The 18,330-nt window shown below is 42.7% G+C and overlaps 1 protein-coding gene across 2 annotated transcripts in view; it reads left to right on the forward strand.

Annotated features, from left to right (window-relative positions):
- Positions 1–17,815, forward strand: part of LOC136561954 (tropomodulin-2) — a 34,650-nt gene extending 16,835 nt beyond the window's left edge. For both annotated transcript variants that reach the window (XM_066558509.1, XM_066558510.1), the window contains exons 4-10: positions 6,462–6,584; positions 7,614–7,700; positions 10,362–10,492; positions 11,092–11,199; positions 11,477–11,620; positions 11,926–12,070; positions 14,111–17,815. In XM_066558509.1, coding sequence (XP_066414606.1) covers positions 6,462–6,584; positions 7,614–7,700; positions 10,362–10,492; positions 11,092–11,199; positions 11,477–11,620; positions 11,926–12,070; positions 14,111–14,145 — 773 coding nt within the window. In that variant the 3' untranslated portion in view covers positions 14,146–17,815. The remainder of the gene's footprint in view (positions 1–6,461; positions 6,585–7,613; positions 7,701–10,361; positions 10,493–11,091; positions 11,200–11,476; positions 11,621–11,925; positions 12,071–14,110) is intronic.
- The last annotated feature ends 515 nt before the right edge of the window (positions 17,816–18,330 follow it).

The raw sequence follows: 18,330 nt of genomic DNA on the forward strand, positions 1-18,330 counted from the left end.
GCTTTCTTGCAGAGCTTCTCTGAACTGTATGGTACTAATGAAACACAATTAAAAAAAGTTCTTCTGTTGTGAAATGTCATTAGCTATGAAAGGTTGCTTTAAGGGTTGCTGTTTCAACCCTTCACCACTGTCCCTGTTTTCTACATGGTCTTCTGCTCTTGCCAAACCATTTCATTCTGGATCCCATCCAGTTCTCATCAAAGGCATGGAAAAACTCCAGTGGATTGGGCTATTATTATTTGTGGCTGGAAAGGGAAGGGGAACATGCTTGTATGTGATTAAATACTAACATTTTCAGCTGATTGATAAAAGGGAAAGAGAAGAAAGTACCAGAGAACTTTTGGCCAAACCTGTGTTTTCAGTTGCTCTGGCAGACACCATCCATGGTGGTACATGTGGTGCTGTGCCAGGCAGAGTATCAACACCCAGCAGCAGTAATAAGGACAGTCATTTCCAGAAGGTCAGAGTATTAGAGTACATGCTGATGAGTTCCAGTTCCACCATGTCCAGCAGACTGCTTCCAGAAGTTAGGGTTTAATATAGAGACACAGTATCTTTCTTGGATTGACATGGCAGTCATTTCACCCCCAGCGTCTAAATGGTTTGTTTAAATTTTTGCCACCTTTTTCCTATTCTTTAGGGCTTAAATTTAGAGCTGATGTTTGTCTCTTAAGGCATTGAAAGCATTGCTGACAGTAATGGCCAGTGCCTTTCACTGCTTGCTTTCCTAAGACTCTCTTTTAGACACTCATGACTTTGCCAAACTTGCACAGTTCACAGTGAAATTTCCCATGCTGAGAGGCTGCCTCGAGTTGGATTTTTGGAAAGTGTCAGCAAAAAGGACTTAGCTGCTTCCAAGAACAAGATTAGGAGAAAACACATTGTTTTATCCATCTAGAGCAAATTTTTCCAGCTGTTTTTTTTTTATGACCTGCAGTGCCTCCGTGCTTTGAAGAGAAGACTTGAAATGGAATCCCCAGGGAAATATACTCAAGTCTGGCATCCTCAAAATATTGTGCTTTCTTGTAGATGCAGTTTGTTGCAGCATTCTCCAAGCATTCCCCCTGCAGTGAGTGCTGCTCAGAGCTCCTGCCCTGCAGTGAGTGCTGCTCCAGCTCATATGGCAGCACAGCAGTGCCCAGAGGGACCTGGCATAGCTGGGCTCTCTTGAAATTCCCATCTGAGAGGCCCTGTCACACCAGGACCAAGGGCAGGGAGAGTCCCTCCTGCTCTGACAGAGCTCCCCTCCCTTTGTAAGGGCACTGTAAAGGAGCAAAAAGAGCAAAGAGCCAGCAGAGAGGCTGGGGCAGAGGGGTGGAAGGGGGGTTTGAGGAGCTGTGTGAATATTCCAGGATGAAGGATTAGATGTGGCAGCTCTGGGGAAAGGAGCTGTAGAGAAGAGCAGTGGTAAGGAAGGGAGGGCAGAAGAAAGGGAGGTGGTGGGAAGGGTCAGGACTCAAAGATTTTCAAAACCAGGAGATGTAGGGGATGGGGAAGGCACAGGGGGCAATGAGGGAAGGAAAAGAGGAGAAGAATGTGTTGGCTGGCAGAAAACTGGCCAGAAAGGAACATAACTAGTGTGGTATTCAGCTCTGCCCACATTTCAAAGGTCTTTGGTGTCCAGGAGGACCTGAAGTGCAGTGGCACAGTTTGAGTTTCTTCCTCCTCTAGCACCATTCCACATCAGCCATGGAACTTTCTGCTCACTTGGTGGAGTGAGAATCCAGGAGGAAATACAGAGGGTGCCCTAGGGCTGCATCCTAACTTGTGATAATCCATGTGTGGGTCTGAAGAAATTCTGGGCTTCCTTCTGTTTAAAAAAGTACAGGTTGGCTTTTGTTTATTTTTGTTTGAGCCAGCATACTTTCCAGGAGAGCTCTTTGAAGGATATTGCTGCAGTGGCAGGATCACAGCATGCTGATCAAAGTCAAGGATACTGGTGCAATTAAAGTTCACTTTTTGTGTTTATGCACAATAGATTTAACAACTTTGGAATGCTTATCTTTGCAGCCTTCCTATTCCATTGTCATAATTTTTAAGGCATAGAATATGCTGACACTAATCCAAGAGCAACAGAACAACAACAATTATGATACTGCATTTTTATTACTGCCGGCGTTCAGCTTCATGCTTACGTGAACTTGGTGTGTTTTCTTCTTCATAATGCAAATTTATCCTTGGTAAGAACTAATTTAGCTCCATTTTTATAGCATATTTGTCGGGAGGTGTTTAAGAAAGCATCAACAGAAAAGAATAGTGTAAAATGAAAAAAGTGAATCAGGTGCCTGTGATTTATGCAAGGCAGATTTCCAGGATTTTTGAATTTCACTCCCAATGTCAGTGTAGCATTCTGTAATTGAGAACAAACAGGCACTCACTGTGCTCAGTGATTCATTGAGAAGTCAGAAGTAGTAAGTGTAACTAGGTCTTTTCTTGAAAATACAATAATCTGAGCTACACTATATAGGAAAAGAAAGTACATTATTGTTTTACAATTATGGCAGAAAATGCATTTGTATTATAAAATTAAGTAAATATCCTTTAAAAATCCTCCCATAGATGTGCATATGGTAGTTAATTATTACTGTATAAGAAGGTGGAGGTCTCATTTCCTTGCTTTACTCTGACATTGCTTTAATGGGGGCATTTGCACAATGCAGGAAAAGAGACCTGGCTGAACCAAGTGGCAAAATGAGATCTGTGGTTCCATGACTGTTCCCAGTGAATTTCTTTTTTTTTTTTAATAGAGAATTTGCTTTCCTTTTACCTTGGTCCATATTCTGTGTCTCTCTGTAGTGCTTTCCTCTGAATCCTCTTCCCTCTGGCTATCAATGGATTTTGTTTCCATAGCCTCTTTTGAGGAAAGCCATATCCTATTTCAGTCTCAATAGAAGTCTTGTTTTTGCAGTGGGTGAAAAGGAGTAGGTCTGCTGTTAAACTGAGCCAAGACAAAACTCTGCTCACTGCACTCACACTCAGCAAGTCCCTGGTTTGTACCCAGCTGCCTCAGCCAACCCCCAGGTCACCCCAGACACTTTTGGCCCAGTTTGGCCAAAAGAAGGGGAGAATTGCAGTGATGCACACTTAAAATTTCACACTGAAAGAAAGCACTTGGGATTCCACACGCTTTGGGTTTCTGTGCTTGTGTAAAAATAAAAATTATATTTTACTTGAGTTAAGCAAAAAAAATATTCTTATACAGAAGTATGGTTACATTTGTCTTGTTAACAACAAAGTAGCTCAAGTTATGTATAAACAGAACTTTTGTCACTGTGTATTTCATTGGTAGAAAGTTAAGCTATTACTATTAAAACTTAGCACAGAACATTAGCATATTCTGGAGGCAAAATAGAACACAGCCAACATTAATTATACCACATAGAATAAAGTAATAATAAAGTACCTTCTAAAACACAGTGTGAATATAAAGAAGACCAAGAGCAGCAGCCTTTCTTCATAAATCTCACTTTATAATAATAAAATGTCACTATTCCTCCAAGGCTTCTTCCAAGTAATAAATTTTAAGTTGGACCATTGAATCAAGGAAGCCACAATCCATATTTTATTTTGTCAGTGAATTCCATGATGCACTGGATAATGAATTTACAATGTACAGATGTGGGACTAGGAGACACCTCCTGAATCTTTAAACTCTATCCTTAAATAATGAAGGAAAACTGGTTGACAGCTGTCTATAAACAGACACACAGGTTTTGTGGACAGGTAACAAATTCCTAATAACATGCTAAATACAGGAGTTTTTCTAACCTCCATCTGCTGTGCTACAGCATCTCTTCACAGTGGAATGTTCTTATCTAGATAGCAGTAAAATGAATATTTTTAAACACCACTGGATGCCAGCAAAGCCCACATACATTAAAGATATATATTACTGTCTTTGACATGACCTTGCCCCTTTAAATATTTCATAGAACCAAGAATAGATTTTTTTTTTCCTGAAACATTTCCCGAGAATGCATTAAATGAAACTATCATTGGGAATCATATACACATTTAATGAGATTCAGGCTGGTATCCAAGAATTACATATGCCTGAAACAAATGTTTAAAATTGTATTCCTATATATGTGAACTGTACAGAAAAGGTATGAGCCTCTAGAGGTTTCCATTACCCCTTGATTTCTTGCTATGCAAGGCACTTGACCTTCACATATCCAAAGTCCTTAAAGACCAACTACACCACATATTGTGCCTGGTTTAGTCCAAACTCAAGGTCCTGTGTCCCTTTACAATGTTATGTGTGAAAGCACAGACTTGGATCAGTGTTTGTTAAAAGTGTGACTTGGTTTTGGGCTTGGGAAGAATCACTCCCTGCCTGGTGGAGATGCTGCTACAGATCAGTGTTATCAGTCAGGATAAAGATTCCCTCAATACCTCAAACTACCTACTGAATACTTGAAACCCACATGGAATCACCAGGGGTCTGAAAGGAAAACCCTTTCTGGGCAGCATTCCTCAATACTGATTGTTTACTCAAATATTCTGATTGATTTTGGTTTTCTAGCCTCCAGCACAGTCAAGCTGGCATCAGGTTAAGTCTTGGTCAGTGATGTCTGGAAGCTGCCATCCAACACTTGCGGTCAGGTAGCACAGAGAAGGTCTGAAGTCTGCCCAGCTGTGCTGCTGGTAAATCTGGAGAGCATGACTGCCCCATCTTTGCAGTGTTTCTTACCCCAGATTTCCACTTGATTCTTGTTTGATGCTGCTGGGATGGCTGTCCTTAATTGCTGTGACCTAATGCAGTCATAGTTAAAATGGTTCTTACCTTTCACCCACCAAAGGCTTTTATCTTCTTGAAGCCTTTTCTAAAAAGATTACTTACTTAAAGTATCACATGAAAAATAAATCATACCATGATACTGCTTTGACTTTCTGCATAAGTCTTTGTCCAATTTCTACTCAGAAGTGGTTTAGCCTTGGTAGAAATATCTCTAAGGTAAATAATGTGAATCATGTATCAATAAACCTTGCCAGAGTTTCAGAAATATCAATTAAAGTTTTTTTCTGAGCTTACTCAGTGACTTGAGTCATGAAAGCTGACAGCATAAAAATGGCTGTAGACAAACTTGTATAAAAGATATAAATGAATTGGAAATTACTACATGAAAATGATACTTTGGACCATAATGGGGAAAAATGAAGTCACAGAAGGATGACAGTGTTGAAAAAACCAGAGGCCAAACATCTGTAATTCAGTACTAAACATCAGAATTGCATTTATGAATGGTAACAAGATGACTAATAGAGTTAAAATTAAACTATTTTAGAAACATTTCAGAAAGCCACAGGACTAGATGTAATGCTTCAAGCATTATTTCTAGAGTGTAAAAGCTGCACAAAATGAAAACTTAAAGCTGACAGTGGGCCAAAGCTGCCTGCACCAAAGATCATCATTACAACAGGATTAATTAAAGCCTGCCTGAGAAGTGGTTGTTAGGGACAGGGTGAGGGGAACTGTGGCACAGGGGACAGTTGATCATGGGAATTCCCTCAATTATTGGAGCAATGGCACTGCCTGATCCTGGGATCATCCAGTTCTGCACTGGCTGTGGGGGCTGCTCAGGAAAGCAGAAGAAAAGAAAGAGAAAAGCCCAGCAGTGCTGGTGACTAAAGTGCAGCTTTAGCTCTGATTTAAAGGGCCTCACTCCAATTTGCAGCTACATCATCACAGTGCTGAGGTTAACCACCACAGCAGCCTGAAGGAGTAGTGGAACTTGTGCTGTTCCTGGATTTATCCTGCATTTTCCTCATTTCAGCAGACAGGCCAATGACCTCAGTCTTGGGGGAATATTGCATGGAAACACATATCTGCTAACCCAAAGGTTTCAGCAGGATACAGAGAGTAACAAATATGCCAGGGGTCTTTCTTGGGCAACATGTGGCTCAGTTCAGACCTTTCAGGCCTGCACAAATGATCAGGGTAAGGCTATTTATGTGAATGATCATCAGGAGACACAGAGGGAAGATACTCTGGAGGGGCTGGGAATTGAATTGAGTTACTGGAAGAGAACAGGTTTGCTGAGCTTTCAGGATCATGTATGGAAGTTCATGAACTGAAAGATTTTTGCAGTGGAATGGTTTAACTGCTCCTAATGCCTCATTTAAATATAAGGATGAAAATTTCTGCAAGCTTTTTGTGTAGACCTGATTCTGCCTATTTAAGGACACAGGACCTTCAGAAAAATCCCAGCTGGGACTCCTCCTGAGAGCAAATTCCTAAAATAATAATCACCAACACAGAGCAGTAATCTGCACCTTTTATTTTTAGACTTATTAAGATCCTGGTGTGGAGGATAACATCAAGTAAGAAAGAGAAAAACACGCATGTGATAGTATTTCCAAGCAGTTCCACTGTCACAGACCTATTCCTCTGCTGCCAGCAGGCAAAGAAGTTGTTCCAATAATTCATTACTCACTCTGGCTTTTTTCCTTTATCTTAGGCAAAATATTTATCCCTAAAGAGAAGCCTGTAGAAACGCGCACGGAAGAGAAGGTGACCCTGGATCCAGAGCTAGAAGAGGCCCTGGCCAGTGCTTCTGACACTGAGCTCTATGACCTTGCAGGTTAGAAAACATACAGATGTGATCCTCCCACATGTGCAGCTCTGCTCTGGCCAGACCTGCCACCAGGAGTGTCTCATGGTGGCCCCTCAGGCCCTGGTGCTGCTCTGATGGGTCACACGTGTCCCAGGATGGCTGGAGTGTGACTCAACAGCTGCTGCATTTCAGACTTCTCTGCTTAAAGCTGATGTGTCAGGCCAGGGGGGGAGATGAAGCAGCTCATGTGATTTGGGGAGGGGAAGGGTGGACAGTGCACTGCAGGCTGGGGTGCTGGCACTGACTCATCCCACTGTATCCACGTTGTTTTAGCATACTGCAGCCACCTCCTCTCAACTCTGATGTCCCAAATGGTCAGATGAACTTGTTACAGTGGATAAAGGTCCTGAATCCATGAGGAAATTTGGAATCTAACCCTTTGAATGAGAAAATTGGTTGCCAGGTGATTAGACCTGGGTATCTTCACCACTTCTGATTATTTTCCAAGAATGGCAATATCAATGTGCTTCCATTGGAAACCCTAGTGGGAATGGCAGTGCATTAAGTGAGATTCTCAGGTGCACCAAACAACAGAACATGATTAATAAGAAGTTCAGGTTGTATATTAGGGAAGGAAAGTGATTAGGAGTGTAGCATTGAAACAATTTCCCCAAGGAGGTTGTGGGATTTCCGTCTCTGGGTGTTTTCAGAGTCCAGCAGACAAAGCCATGGCTGACCTCATTAGAGCTGGCAGCACTCCTGCCTGAGGGAGAGGCTGGACAAGATGACCCACAGTGGTTCCTTCCAGCTGGCACTTCTGGGATATGCATCCTACATTGACTCAATTGTTCAAAAATCTATATTGGAAGTGTCTGTATCTCCAGAATTTGGAGCCTGAAAGACTCTCCCTACAAGCAGGCATGACGCACACAGTTAGCATTTTATGAAGGGGGTTTTGTTTGGGGAACTAAACTACAATTTATAGCAGACACTTTCCTGCAGTCTGTGTTCCTGTCATTAACATTGTATCCTCTTGCTGGTGTTTACACATTTCAGCTGTTCTTGGAGTGCACAACATGGTCAACAACCCAAAATTTGATGAAGCAGGAGCCCGTGGTAAAGATGGAAAAGGAATCGTGAGAAGTAAGCAAGCAGATTTCTCTTGTGGGCTGCATGTCATCTTTAGGAACTTTTACAGCTGTAGGTGGGCTCTGTTGGTCTAATTTAGTGTAATGTCACTGGACCTAACTCTGATTGATCTAACTCATCATGAAAGGTGACTTTTAAAAGTAAATACGATCTTAAAATTCATTATAATAACAACAGTAGTGCACAAACAGATGATTCCTAAGGAAATTTGTTTTCCTAGAGAGCAGTATCTGGCTCTGCAGAGGTGCTTGAAAGAGTGGGAGTATTTAAGAGGCCAAGACATATAAATTTCCATTCCATTTCAGTTTAGGCAGCAGGCAGAAAAGAGAGTGAGCTGTAGCTAAGAATTGGCTGCAGTTCAGGCCAGGCCATCTCACCCCAGGTACCTACATTTACACACCTGAAAAATTACTTGTGACCACAAGTAATGTGATTATTTGAACCACAAAGGCTCAAATGTGGCAGAATCCCTGTCAGGGTCACATCTGTGACCAGAGTCACCTCGAGCTGCATTCACAGGGAGGCAAAGCCTGCCTGGATGTGCTCCTGCCCCAGCCACTCCCTCTGATCTCCCACCTGCACCTGGCTCCTGTGGCATTGGTGCAGAGTGCCTGTTCTGTGGCTCCCTAGGGACACAGGAAACGGAATCATTCTGGAAATCCCCCAAGAGAAACAGCTGCAGTTACTAAAAACAAATCCAGAAATGTTTCCACTGAATAAACAGACCTTTGGTGAATCTGATCTTAGCTCAGCAGCCCACAGGAGGCTGGATGGAGGGAGAAATGGAGCATCTGAATTCCAAGCTTTTCTTGAGAGCTGCCAAGCCTTGATCCAGAGCTTGTCACCTCCAGGCCCTGGATATCTAGTGGGCTAAACTTTACTTTTTAAGACAAAACTGTGGAATGCCCTTTCCTAGGGAAACAATACTAAAAAATGTTTTCTTCTTCTCAGGCCACGAGAACAGCAGCTATCTGTACCAAGGGCTTTCCTTTCCATCTTCCATTGCTAAAGGGGAGGTGGGGAAGCAGACAGGACACCATGTCACTTCATTTTTCTCAGGATAAAGCTGCTCTGCAGGCCTTCCCAGTGGGGCCCTGTGTGCGCTGCCATCTATCTCATAACAGGCAACTGCATGCATTACTAATCCTCCTAGATTTCAGAATATTTTTGTTGTACTAAGTCAAAAAGTCAGCTATGTGAGTCAGCTAAACTATGCTCCAATCACAGACCTATGAACCAGAAAATCACCATCACATCACTGTATTCTTTGGTCCAAAAGCAATACCTTTCCTTAGCCAAGTGAAATGCTTCAGTAAAAATTTGCTCATCAATGTGGTAAAACAGCACCATGATTAAAGAAACAATAAAAAACTCATGGAAAGCAACAAGAAGTAGAAAATGAAAGTTCCTCCTGACTCTAGCCTGAGTACACTGTGATGTCTAACCTGGGGACAGAGTGCTTGTGTCTCCCCTGCTCCCAGTCTGGCAGGGTGCTGCCACAAGTGCAAAAACTGCTTTGCTTTTTTTGTTTACTTTCTATCCTTACATCCAAGGTGAATTCTCTAAATGTAGTTTTCAATTCCCAGCTGCCTAGAAAGGCTGAAATGTTATCAGGGATATGTGAAGTCTCTCAGGTAATTAGTAAAAAAAGGTTTGATATCAAAGAGAGCAGAATGAAAACCAGCTCAAGATTTCTCTATGACAATCTCTACTATGAGTTCTGAATAAGATCTGGTTTTCTTTTGGCCCATGATATGGCATGAACCTTTACCCATTGCAATGAACAGCAATGTGTACTACACTGAGACTTGAACACAAAGCTCCAAGACCTCTCCCTGTCTGCAGCATAAAATAAAAGGATTCAAACATACTTGTGGTCAGCAACATTCTAGTGGCAGGCAGGGTTCATAAATTAATCTCCACAACTATATGCATGGGAATTAGAAGTACTAATTGTGTTCTAAGCTATGATTTTTATGCATCTCTGAGAATATTTATAGCTCATAGCTTCCAGCACTAAATACCATAGTTCTTTGGAACATGACTGCTCAAAGATTTCATAAATCTTGGTGCTGGCAGACAGACTTACTTTTCATGCTTTGATAGTTTTATTATTTTTAAAGTGCAGATGTTGCAATTTTACAAGAGCTAATTGAATTTAAAGTAAGGCTGATACTATCAGCTGAGAGGAGGAAACTGAGGGGCCTCCTGCTCTTGTTGCTTTATGTAGCACAGCCTATTCATAGGTGCAAGGGCATTTTCTCTCTAATACATTGGGCAAGTTCTGAGCACACTTTTCTTTACAGATATTAGACAAAGTACAAAGCAGCCCTTGCAGTATATCACATCCCAAACAATACTCTTCAAAGCTGCTTTGGCTCCAATTAATTGTACAGGGATTTTATATAAAGGAGGAGTTTGCCCTTGACAATGCTGCCCAGCCTGCCTGACCTCAGCCTCCAGTGACAGCTCTGGGTGCACAGGGGGTGCAGAGGGCCTGGCAGGGATAAAATAGGGATAATAATCCTACTTGCAGGTTTTGTGGCTCTCATAACCCCTTCTGGATTGCTGCAGTACAAACCTAAACAGGAATGGAACAGCCAGAGGGATGGTGCCTGTTCCTAGGCTGATATTTCATGAGATTTTGTGTTGCAGATGTGGTGAAAGGTGAAAAGGTCAAGCCCATCTTTGAGGAGCCACCTAATCCTACCAATGTGGAAGCAAGTTTACAAAGGATAAAAGCAAATGATCCCAGTCTCACAGAAGTTAATCTCAACAACATAAAGGTAGATACTGTGGTTTTGTCCATGCCATCATAGGAGGATTTATTCAAATACTTCTAAAGCCTGTGCCTTTTATCCTCAAATTTTGTCTCTCTTTGCTGTTCAGAAAAAGCAGGGCACTCAGGGAAGGGGTGGGGAAAGGACTGTTGTAGAGGCTCCAAGGTCATCAGTTCCTGATCCTGAATTAAATGCTGATTAAATGCCCCAGGGGTGACTCCCTTTGGCTGCCTTTCTCAGCAGATTGTGAAGGAAGATCTCTCATGGGTACTGTGTAATCATCACTGGCCAAATTCAATCAGCCCACACAGGCAGGAGGAGGAGGAGGAGGAGCTGGCATTGGAGACTGAACAACTGGCAGAGGAACAGAAAGTGGCTCAGAGAGGGTCACGTGCTGGCCTTGGCCTGACCCAGTTCTGGGCAGTGCTGGCATCTCAGGCACCTCCAGCCTCTGGGGACCACTGTGCCCACTCTGACACACTCCTAAAACCAGCAGGGGTGTTTCCTTTGCATAGACTGTGCTTGTTCATCAATCAGTTTCATAATCATTAAAATCAGCAATGTGATTGGCTTTCCTAATCACTGGATTTGTCTTTTTACCCTAGAATATTCCTATTCCAACACTGAAAGAATTTGCAAAAGCTCTGGAAACCAACACACATGTGAAGACATTCAGTCTTGCAGCTACTCGAAGCAATGACCCCGTAGCTATTGTAAGTTTTAACATTACTGGGGGAAAAAAAAACCAACAAATTTTAAGTAGGTCCATGTCTGCTTTAGGATACATTCTTTATTTTCCCTTGCAGGAATTCCCTATGGCTATGAAAAGTAGAAATATAATCTCTTCTGATCTACCTCTCCATTCTTCTAAGCATATTTATGCTTTATTTCTTGTTGGTACTAAGCTCTGTTTTGCAGATTCCCTGCTATTCCCTGAAACTTTCAAACTTTCAAGATGTTATCTCATGTTCCCTCTTTTTGGCCCTTCAGGCATTTGCAGATATGTTGAAAGTGAACAAAACACTGAAGAGTCTGAATGTAGAATCCAACTTCATCACTGGGACAGGGATTTTGGCACTGATTGATGCACTGAAAAAGAATGAATCCCTAACAGAGATTAAAATTGACAACCAGGTAAAGAGAGCCCATTGGGGAAGCTCACTTTTGTTTCTCTTTTATGTGGATTCCCAGAGGGTTCTACCAGGGCACTCTGGCAGAGTCAAGGCAGCCTCTGTGGCTCAGTCATGTCCCCAGTCAGTTTTCCACCAAAGGGTGGAAAACTTCTCCATAAAACTACTGAAAACCCAGGCAAAATCTCCAGGGATGGGACTCTCTTTGTAGTTTGCAGCCCAGTATTTAAATGCAACCTCTTACTTCTCTCTCATCTGAAAGCAAATGTTTCCTTTTCTTTTGGGGACACTTCACTACATCCCCAACAGAGGCAGCAGCTTGGGACAGCTGTGGAGATGGAGATTGCCAAGATGCTGGAGGAGAACTCCAGGATTCTCAAGTTTGGATACCAGTTCACAAAACAAGGTCCAAGAACCAGGGTAGCAGCAGCTATCACTAAAAACAACGATCTGGGTAAGCTGCATTTACTCATCATTTCTTTGTGTGAGCCCAGCCCTGACCTTCCCAGGCACAGCTCTCCCTGTCTGTTCATTCAGATGGAATTTTGACTACAGCAAAACACTGCTCTGTGTGAGGGGAGAGGCAAAGCTCCTCAGGCTCTAGAGCAGAGACCAGCAAAGATCTTACTGGGATTAGGAGCCACCATTTTTCTCCTGCTCCTTCTGGGAAGGGGAGTTATTTCAGCCTTTTTTATGGAGTGTCCTAAATTTCTCACCGCTCTATCAGCTGTTCTGGCCAGTAAATGAGGAGTCAAACCCATCCTGTTTTCTCAGAGGACACAGAAGTCCTGACTTTGTTGTCCAGCCCATGATGGACCAGGCCTGCCCAGCCAAGGGAGCAAACCAGACCCTCCTGCTTTTGTGACCAAGGGCAGGCAAAGACAATAAAACCCTGCAAGTGTCACCTGAGTGTGACATGCTCTGCCCTCAGTACACAGAATACACAGGAGATGACAGGGCAGAAGAAATTTAGAGTGGGAAGGGGAAAAAAAGAAATTAAACTTTGTATTTTTAATCAGTTCTGCTTCATACTGGGGTATCAAACCATGATGACTTTGTGGGTTGCAGCTTGGGTTTCTCTCTGTGGGCACTAAGATAAAAGTTGAGCTAAAACCTTTTTTCTTTCATATATACTTTTAGGGGGTTGAAATTTTAATTTTTAGCAATATCTAAACATTCCAACTATATACTATTTTTCCTGTCAGTGTCCCAGAAGGGTATTTGAAATATCCCATCTACAAAGAGAGAAAAACCCATTTTCCCCATTATTTCAACACTTGTCATTAGACTTATGTCCTAATCTTAATTTTCCTGTGTTTGTGTTGTTTGGTTTTGTTCAAGATTTTGTAGGACAGAATTCCTAAAGGAATTCAATAAAATAAATGAACAGAACACTGAAAGCAGACACAAATGACTGATGCTACACTGCAGGCTTTGGAATAATGCAATCTGTTTGCCAAAAAGGCATGATGAAAAAAACCTCCACTTAGTAAAGTAATGAGATGCTTAGTAATATATTGTTGTTATTGACTTTTTGTGGTGAAAAACATTCATCCATCAAGTTCTGCTGCTTTGTTCTGTGCTTCAGCCATTCAATATCAGAAACAGGACGTGACGCTGACATAACACTAAATTTTGTATCACACAAACAGGAGAACCTCACAAATCTTATCTGGCCAGGTCAGAAAAGACTCAATGCATTTTATTAGAATGTGGAGTAGCAAATGCTGCCCAATTAAACCTGCTCTGTACCAGGTATAATATATCTTAAGTGCTGTAAAAATTCACACTGCTTGTCAAAATAATCCTGCCCAAAACACAAGGTTTACCACTCTGTTTTGCTAAATGGCAACTTCAACCTATGTGGTTTCCAGTGAAAAAACAGAGTTAATTAACTGATTATCAAATGCAGTCAGAGCATGTGAAGTTTAAACAGGTAATTGAAGGTCCAATATATTTTTTGCCAATATTAACAGATATTGGTAATTCAGAGTACTTCAAATTATTTTCTAAAAGAATATGACTATTGCTTACCTACAGTATACACTGTGCAATTACAGAAGTCATTAATTTTTGATGCCTAAAGCTTAAATAATCCAGAGCACTGCAGACTAGAGCAGACCAATATCAATTTAGCTGGAACAGTGTGTCATTTAAAAGAACAATAAAACTGTAATAAAATCTAAATGGAATCACTGAAAGGAAGTGCAGGAACTGGTGATTTTTTAATCATCTAAAACCTTTAACTCAGAGTGAGATTTTTGTGGAAAACATATTGATGTGAACACTTGGTGAAATTCTACAGTCGGCGATACAGAAAACGCAGTTTAGGTACAATCATTTCATTGAGCATGATGGTATATGGTACATATTGATTATAGTCATTCTTCTGAGCATTTCCCAGAAGCTCCTCCCTTCTGTGCTGGTTGCATGCCCTGGGAGGGCTGTCTGGTGCTCTCAGGAAGGCAGAGCTGACTCTCCTTGTCCCCCACAGTGCGGAAGAAGCGGGTGGAAGGGGAGCGCCAGTAGCCACAGCACCCAGGACACCAGGCAGCACTGGAGAATCCACCACTGCAGTCCCAGAGTGCTCACTGCTCAGAGGGGAAGGCACTGGAAAACTATTGCAATGGGAGTTGCTGATTTCTGTTCATGTCTCCTTTTAACCTTGAAAACAGAGCCTGCTCACTTTTAATTTTTGTGGTTAATTTAATTCTTATGAGAAAGGTTCATAGTTGGTTTGATTTTAATGAAGAAAATGATTTGCAGTATCTGAAGCCAATATGCAGCATCTTAACTGTGTTACTGAGCATAACATATAGTGACTCTGACCTTTATTTTAGACACTTTTTGATATATAAAATATCACCTTGTATATGGATAAGGGATTCTCTGCTGAAAATAGAAATTTTAGGGCCAAGTTCTGCAATGCCTTATGTTTGTGAATAATCCTCACCTATGTGTATAGTCCTGCTGAACTGAATCCTGCAATGGGCTGCTCCCAGGAGTAGAGCTAGTGATGCCAGTACAGGTTTGCAGGTTCACACCCCTGAGCCTCTCTCCTGCAGGGATCTGGGCAGCTGGGAGCACCCTGGAACAGCTCCTGTCCCCCTTGCTGGGTCTCCACCCGCCCAGCTCCCAGTGCAGGGTCACGCCTGGACGTGCAAACGTTGTCAAAGCGTACTTGTTTACATGAGCTTAGGTTACCTGGATCATTTTGCAATGTTACACTGATGTTTTTTATTCTTACTTCACACTGTAAAATAATATTAGTGCTGCCAATCATGTTGAATGTTTTAGATTTTTTTCCTAGGCCAACAAGTTTTTGTTTGCTACTAGAATGCACAGTTTACAGCTAGTGATCTTAATCTAAACAAGTATTCTGAGCAATATTTGTTTTGCTTTGAGCCATGAGTTTGACTTTTTTTAGTTCTGTATTTATGTACATTTGTTAGCATTATAGGACTGTTCTCAGGACCTTTTAGATGAAGATTAATTAAATGCTTAATCCAGGAGAGCCACTGTGCTACCAGGGAAAGACATTAAAGGGGTAGTTTGGAGAGCCACATGACTGACATTCATATGCTGCAGTTGAGGTTTGTCCCTGTATCACAAGGCACGTGAGTATTCGTGCCAGTGCTTGTTGTCATCTTATTACAGGGGTTCCATGCTGTTGTCTCCCTACCACAAAAGTTCCACACCTTCTTGGTGTTTCTCATGGGCATCTCCTCAGAGCACTGACTCTTTCTTCTTCAAAAAGCGCCCAACAGACTCCAGTTCCCTTCTCACCCAGCCACCCCACTCTTTTATAGCATCTTCTCCTCATTGCTTACAGCTGTGGCCTGTTAGAGTCAGGCCTGCCCCTAATCTTTGATAATTGGCCCAGCTGCAACTGTTTAGGGGTGAGACTCCTTTCTACACTGTCTTTATTTTCTTATATTCTATCCCCCTACAAGTGCTTATCTGAATAAGGGCAGATTTAAGCACATGCACAAATGCTTTGCTAAATCATGGCCTTAACTGACATGCTGGACATTATCTTAACCCAGTGGGAAGCACTCACGAAGCAGCAGCTAACCCCAATGCTCAACAGCATCAGAATTTCAGTAAGAATGCAGTCTGATGTTTCATTTTGTGTATTTCACCATCTAAAACTACTCTCTACCACAGTTGTATCACTGCCAACAGCTGACTGACCGCCAGAGGTGCATGCTGTGAGAGCCCAGGGATGCTCAGGTCAGGTGTGTCACACACCCCAAGCTTTCAGGAAGCTGCAGAAATGCTCCTGCAGCCACAGCTGGGGCACAGTGGCCTCTCTGAGACAGGGCTGGGCACCAGAGTCACTGCAGGATGCTCCTGAACCAACAGGGACTGCTGGGGGCCCTGGGATCAGAGACCTGGGGGTGCTTGGCACAGTTCCCTGAGTGTTGTTTTCACCTTGCTGAGGTGTGAGCCAACAGGATGAACCCTCCCTCTGTGCCTTTGTAAAGGAAATGAGAAGGTCCAAGGCAATGCTCCTCCTGTTGGATACTGGTCTTTGTAGTGGGGTCCAAAGGGAATAACACTCACTGAAATCCCGCTTAAAATACTTGGCTAAAGTGGTCTGCTGAGCTGGGATGTAAAGTGCAGCAGCCACAGTTTACTTCCCTGAGAAGTCTCTACAATTTACTTCCCTCCCAGTCTCTACAATTTCCACTTCTTCCCTTCCTCAGAATAAACTGAAACCTTTGCTTTGCAAGTAAAAAACAAAACAAACAGGGGAGTCTTGCTAAGGTTTTCCCTGGATCCATGCAGGATTTGCTGTGAAAAACTTTGATCTCCCATCTAAAAAAAATTACAAGTTCTGTAATACAGTCCTAACTCTGCATGGGCTCAAAGAGAATCCTTAAAAACCATTTGGATTACAAGGGAAATACTGGGCTTTGCACCATGAAGTTTCATGGGTGGGAAGAACCCTCATCCACAACACCTAAAGATTATGTTACTGCTAACCTTCAGTGATAGGAATCACTCTGCCCCTAATTTCTTCTTCTTTTCCTTTAATCCAACCAAGGGAATCCCAATTATCAATCAACTGTTTGAAGATTTTTTTAATGGTTATTTTTTCTTTATTTGTGGTACGTGTCTGTGTTCAAGGGAAACAAGTGCAATCCATTTCTAGTCTTAGCTGCCATTGACAGTGTTGGTGTTTGCATGCAGCAGTTTCACAAGGATGGGTTGGTGTGACTGCTCCATGGTGTCTGCAGCATCTGTACAGCTTTGCTCAGAGCCACACATGTCCTTACACAGCCAGGGGGGTTCTGCAGCCCCAGTTTGCACCATGGACTGAGGGACCTGGCTGGGGAAGGCTCTGTGGCTCTCCACCCCTTCATCTGCCCCTTGCACAGCCACGGTTCCTCTGCAGGGAGGAGCCTCACCCTGGGGGGATCATCTCCCACACCAGCCCCACCACGAGCCAGCAGAGCTGTGCACCCCATTGCCAGGACCTGGGAGCCAGGCTCCTTCCAGCAGGGCGAGCAGAGCTCCCAAGCCCTGGCTGTTCTCTGCAGGCAGCTGCTGCCAGCCCCTGCCAGGGGGCTCAGTGACCAGAGATGTCTTGGTTCTGCCTCTTCTGTGTGCTCCACACAAGGCCTAGGTTGTCACCAGCCTTGAGTGTCCCAGGTCAGACATTCCAACAATATAAAGATCTGTTGGATGCAACAACAGCACACAGTGGTGATGCTTGGAGGCAGACTTTCATACTAATACAGGATTATTTATCTGGTTAGAAATCCCTGCAACTAACATGAAGGGGGGCAGGATGTGACCAGTTATTTCATATCCTACTTTCAGACATCTGGCATTGTCAATGCTGAATGGGGAACAAGGACAGAAGAGTCCCTTTTTCTTAAGCAAACATTCAGGAGTAACTGTCTATTTTTGCACATTGCTTCTCGTGTTGACTGCTTCAGTTTGGTTTGTATTTTTTATACAGATTTTTCATGGAAAAGCTCAACTTTGTGTGTGTCCTACCATCCCTGTGAAGTGTAGTGTGCACTGAGGACCGTATGTGTACATGTATAAATGACAGTGTTAGCTCTGGAACAAAAGTAATTGCATGCGCACGGTGTGGTGCATATTGCTCAAGAGGAAGAGAATTACCATGCTATGTAACAGTGACTCCCCAGCATTGTGGTTTTTCTAAATAAACCTTCACAAAGGATTTGGATTTTGCAATTTTTCATGGGTTTGTGAATTGAATTGAGTCCCCGTTGGTGCTCTGACATCAGATTAAACTGCTTTCTCCTCTGTAGCTCTTGCAGCTTTCACTCTCCTGGATTTCCCCTTCTCTTCTCAGGTGGAGAGACTGGTGGTATTTCCTGCCCTCTGTTCTCCACAGTGTCTCAGCAATTTCCATGTGGCACCTCATTAGAATTTGACACCAAGACACACCAATTTCTTTCACATTATCCCGAGTTCTAAGGTTCAAGGGGCTCAAGTGCCTTGCAGACTGCCCAAAGGCCTGAACTGAGTTAATGACACAGTTAACGTGGCCATTAGAACCTGTGCTGCATGACAAAAGAACTGCCAAATACACATAACTGCACGGTGCATAAGGACAATTGAAAAGGAAATGTCATTTCCCCACAGACAATTTGCTCTTCACAATACCAGAGAACTTCACAGTTAACCCACAGAGAAACAAAACATCTTCTCTACCTATTTCAAGACCACCTT

This window comes from Molothrus aeneus, chromosome 13 (assembly GCF_037042795.1).
Source record: "Molothrus aeneus isolate 106 chromosome 13, BPBGC_Maene_1.0, whole genome shotgun sequence".
Taxonomy (NCBI): Eukaryota; Metazoa; Chordata; class Aves; order Passeriformes; family Icteridae; genus Molothrus; species Molothrus aeneus.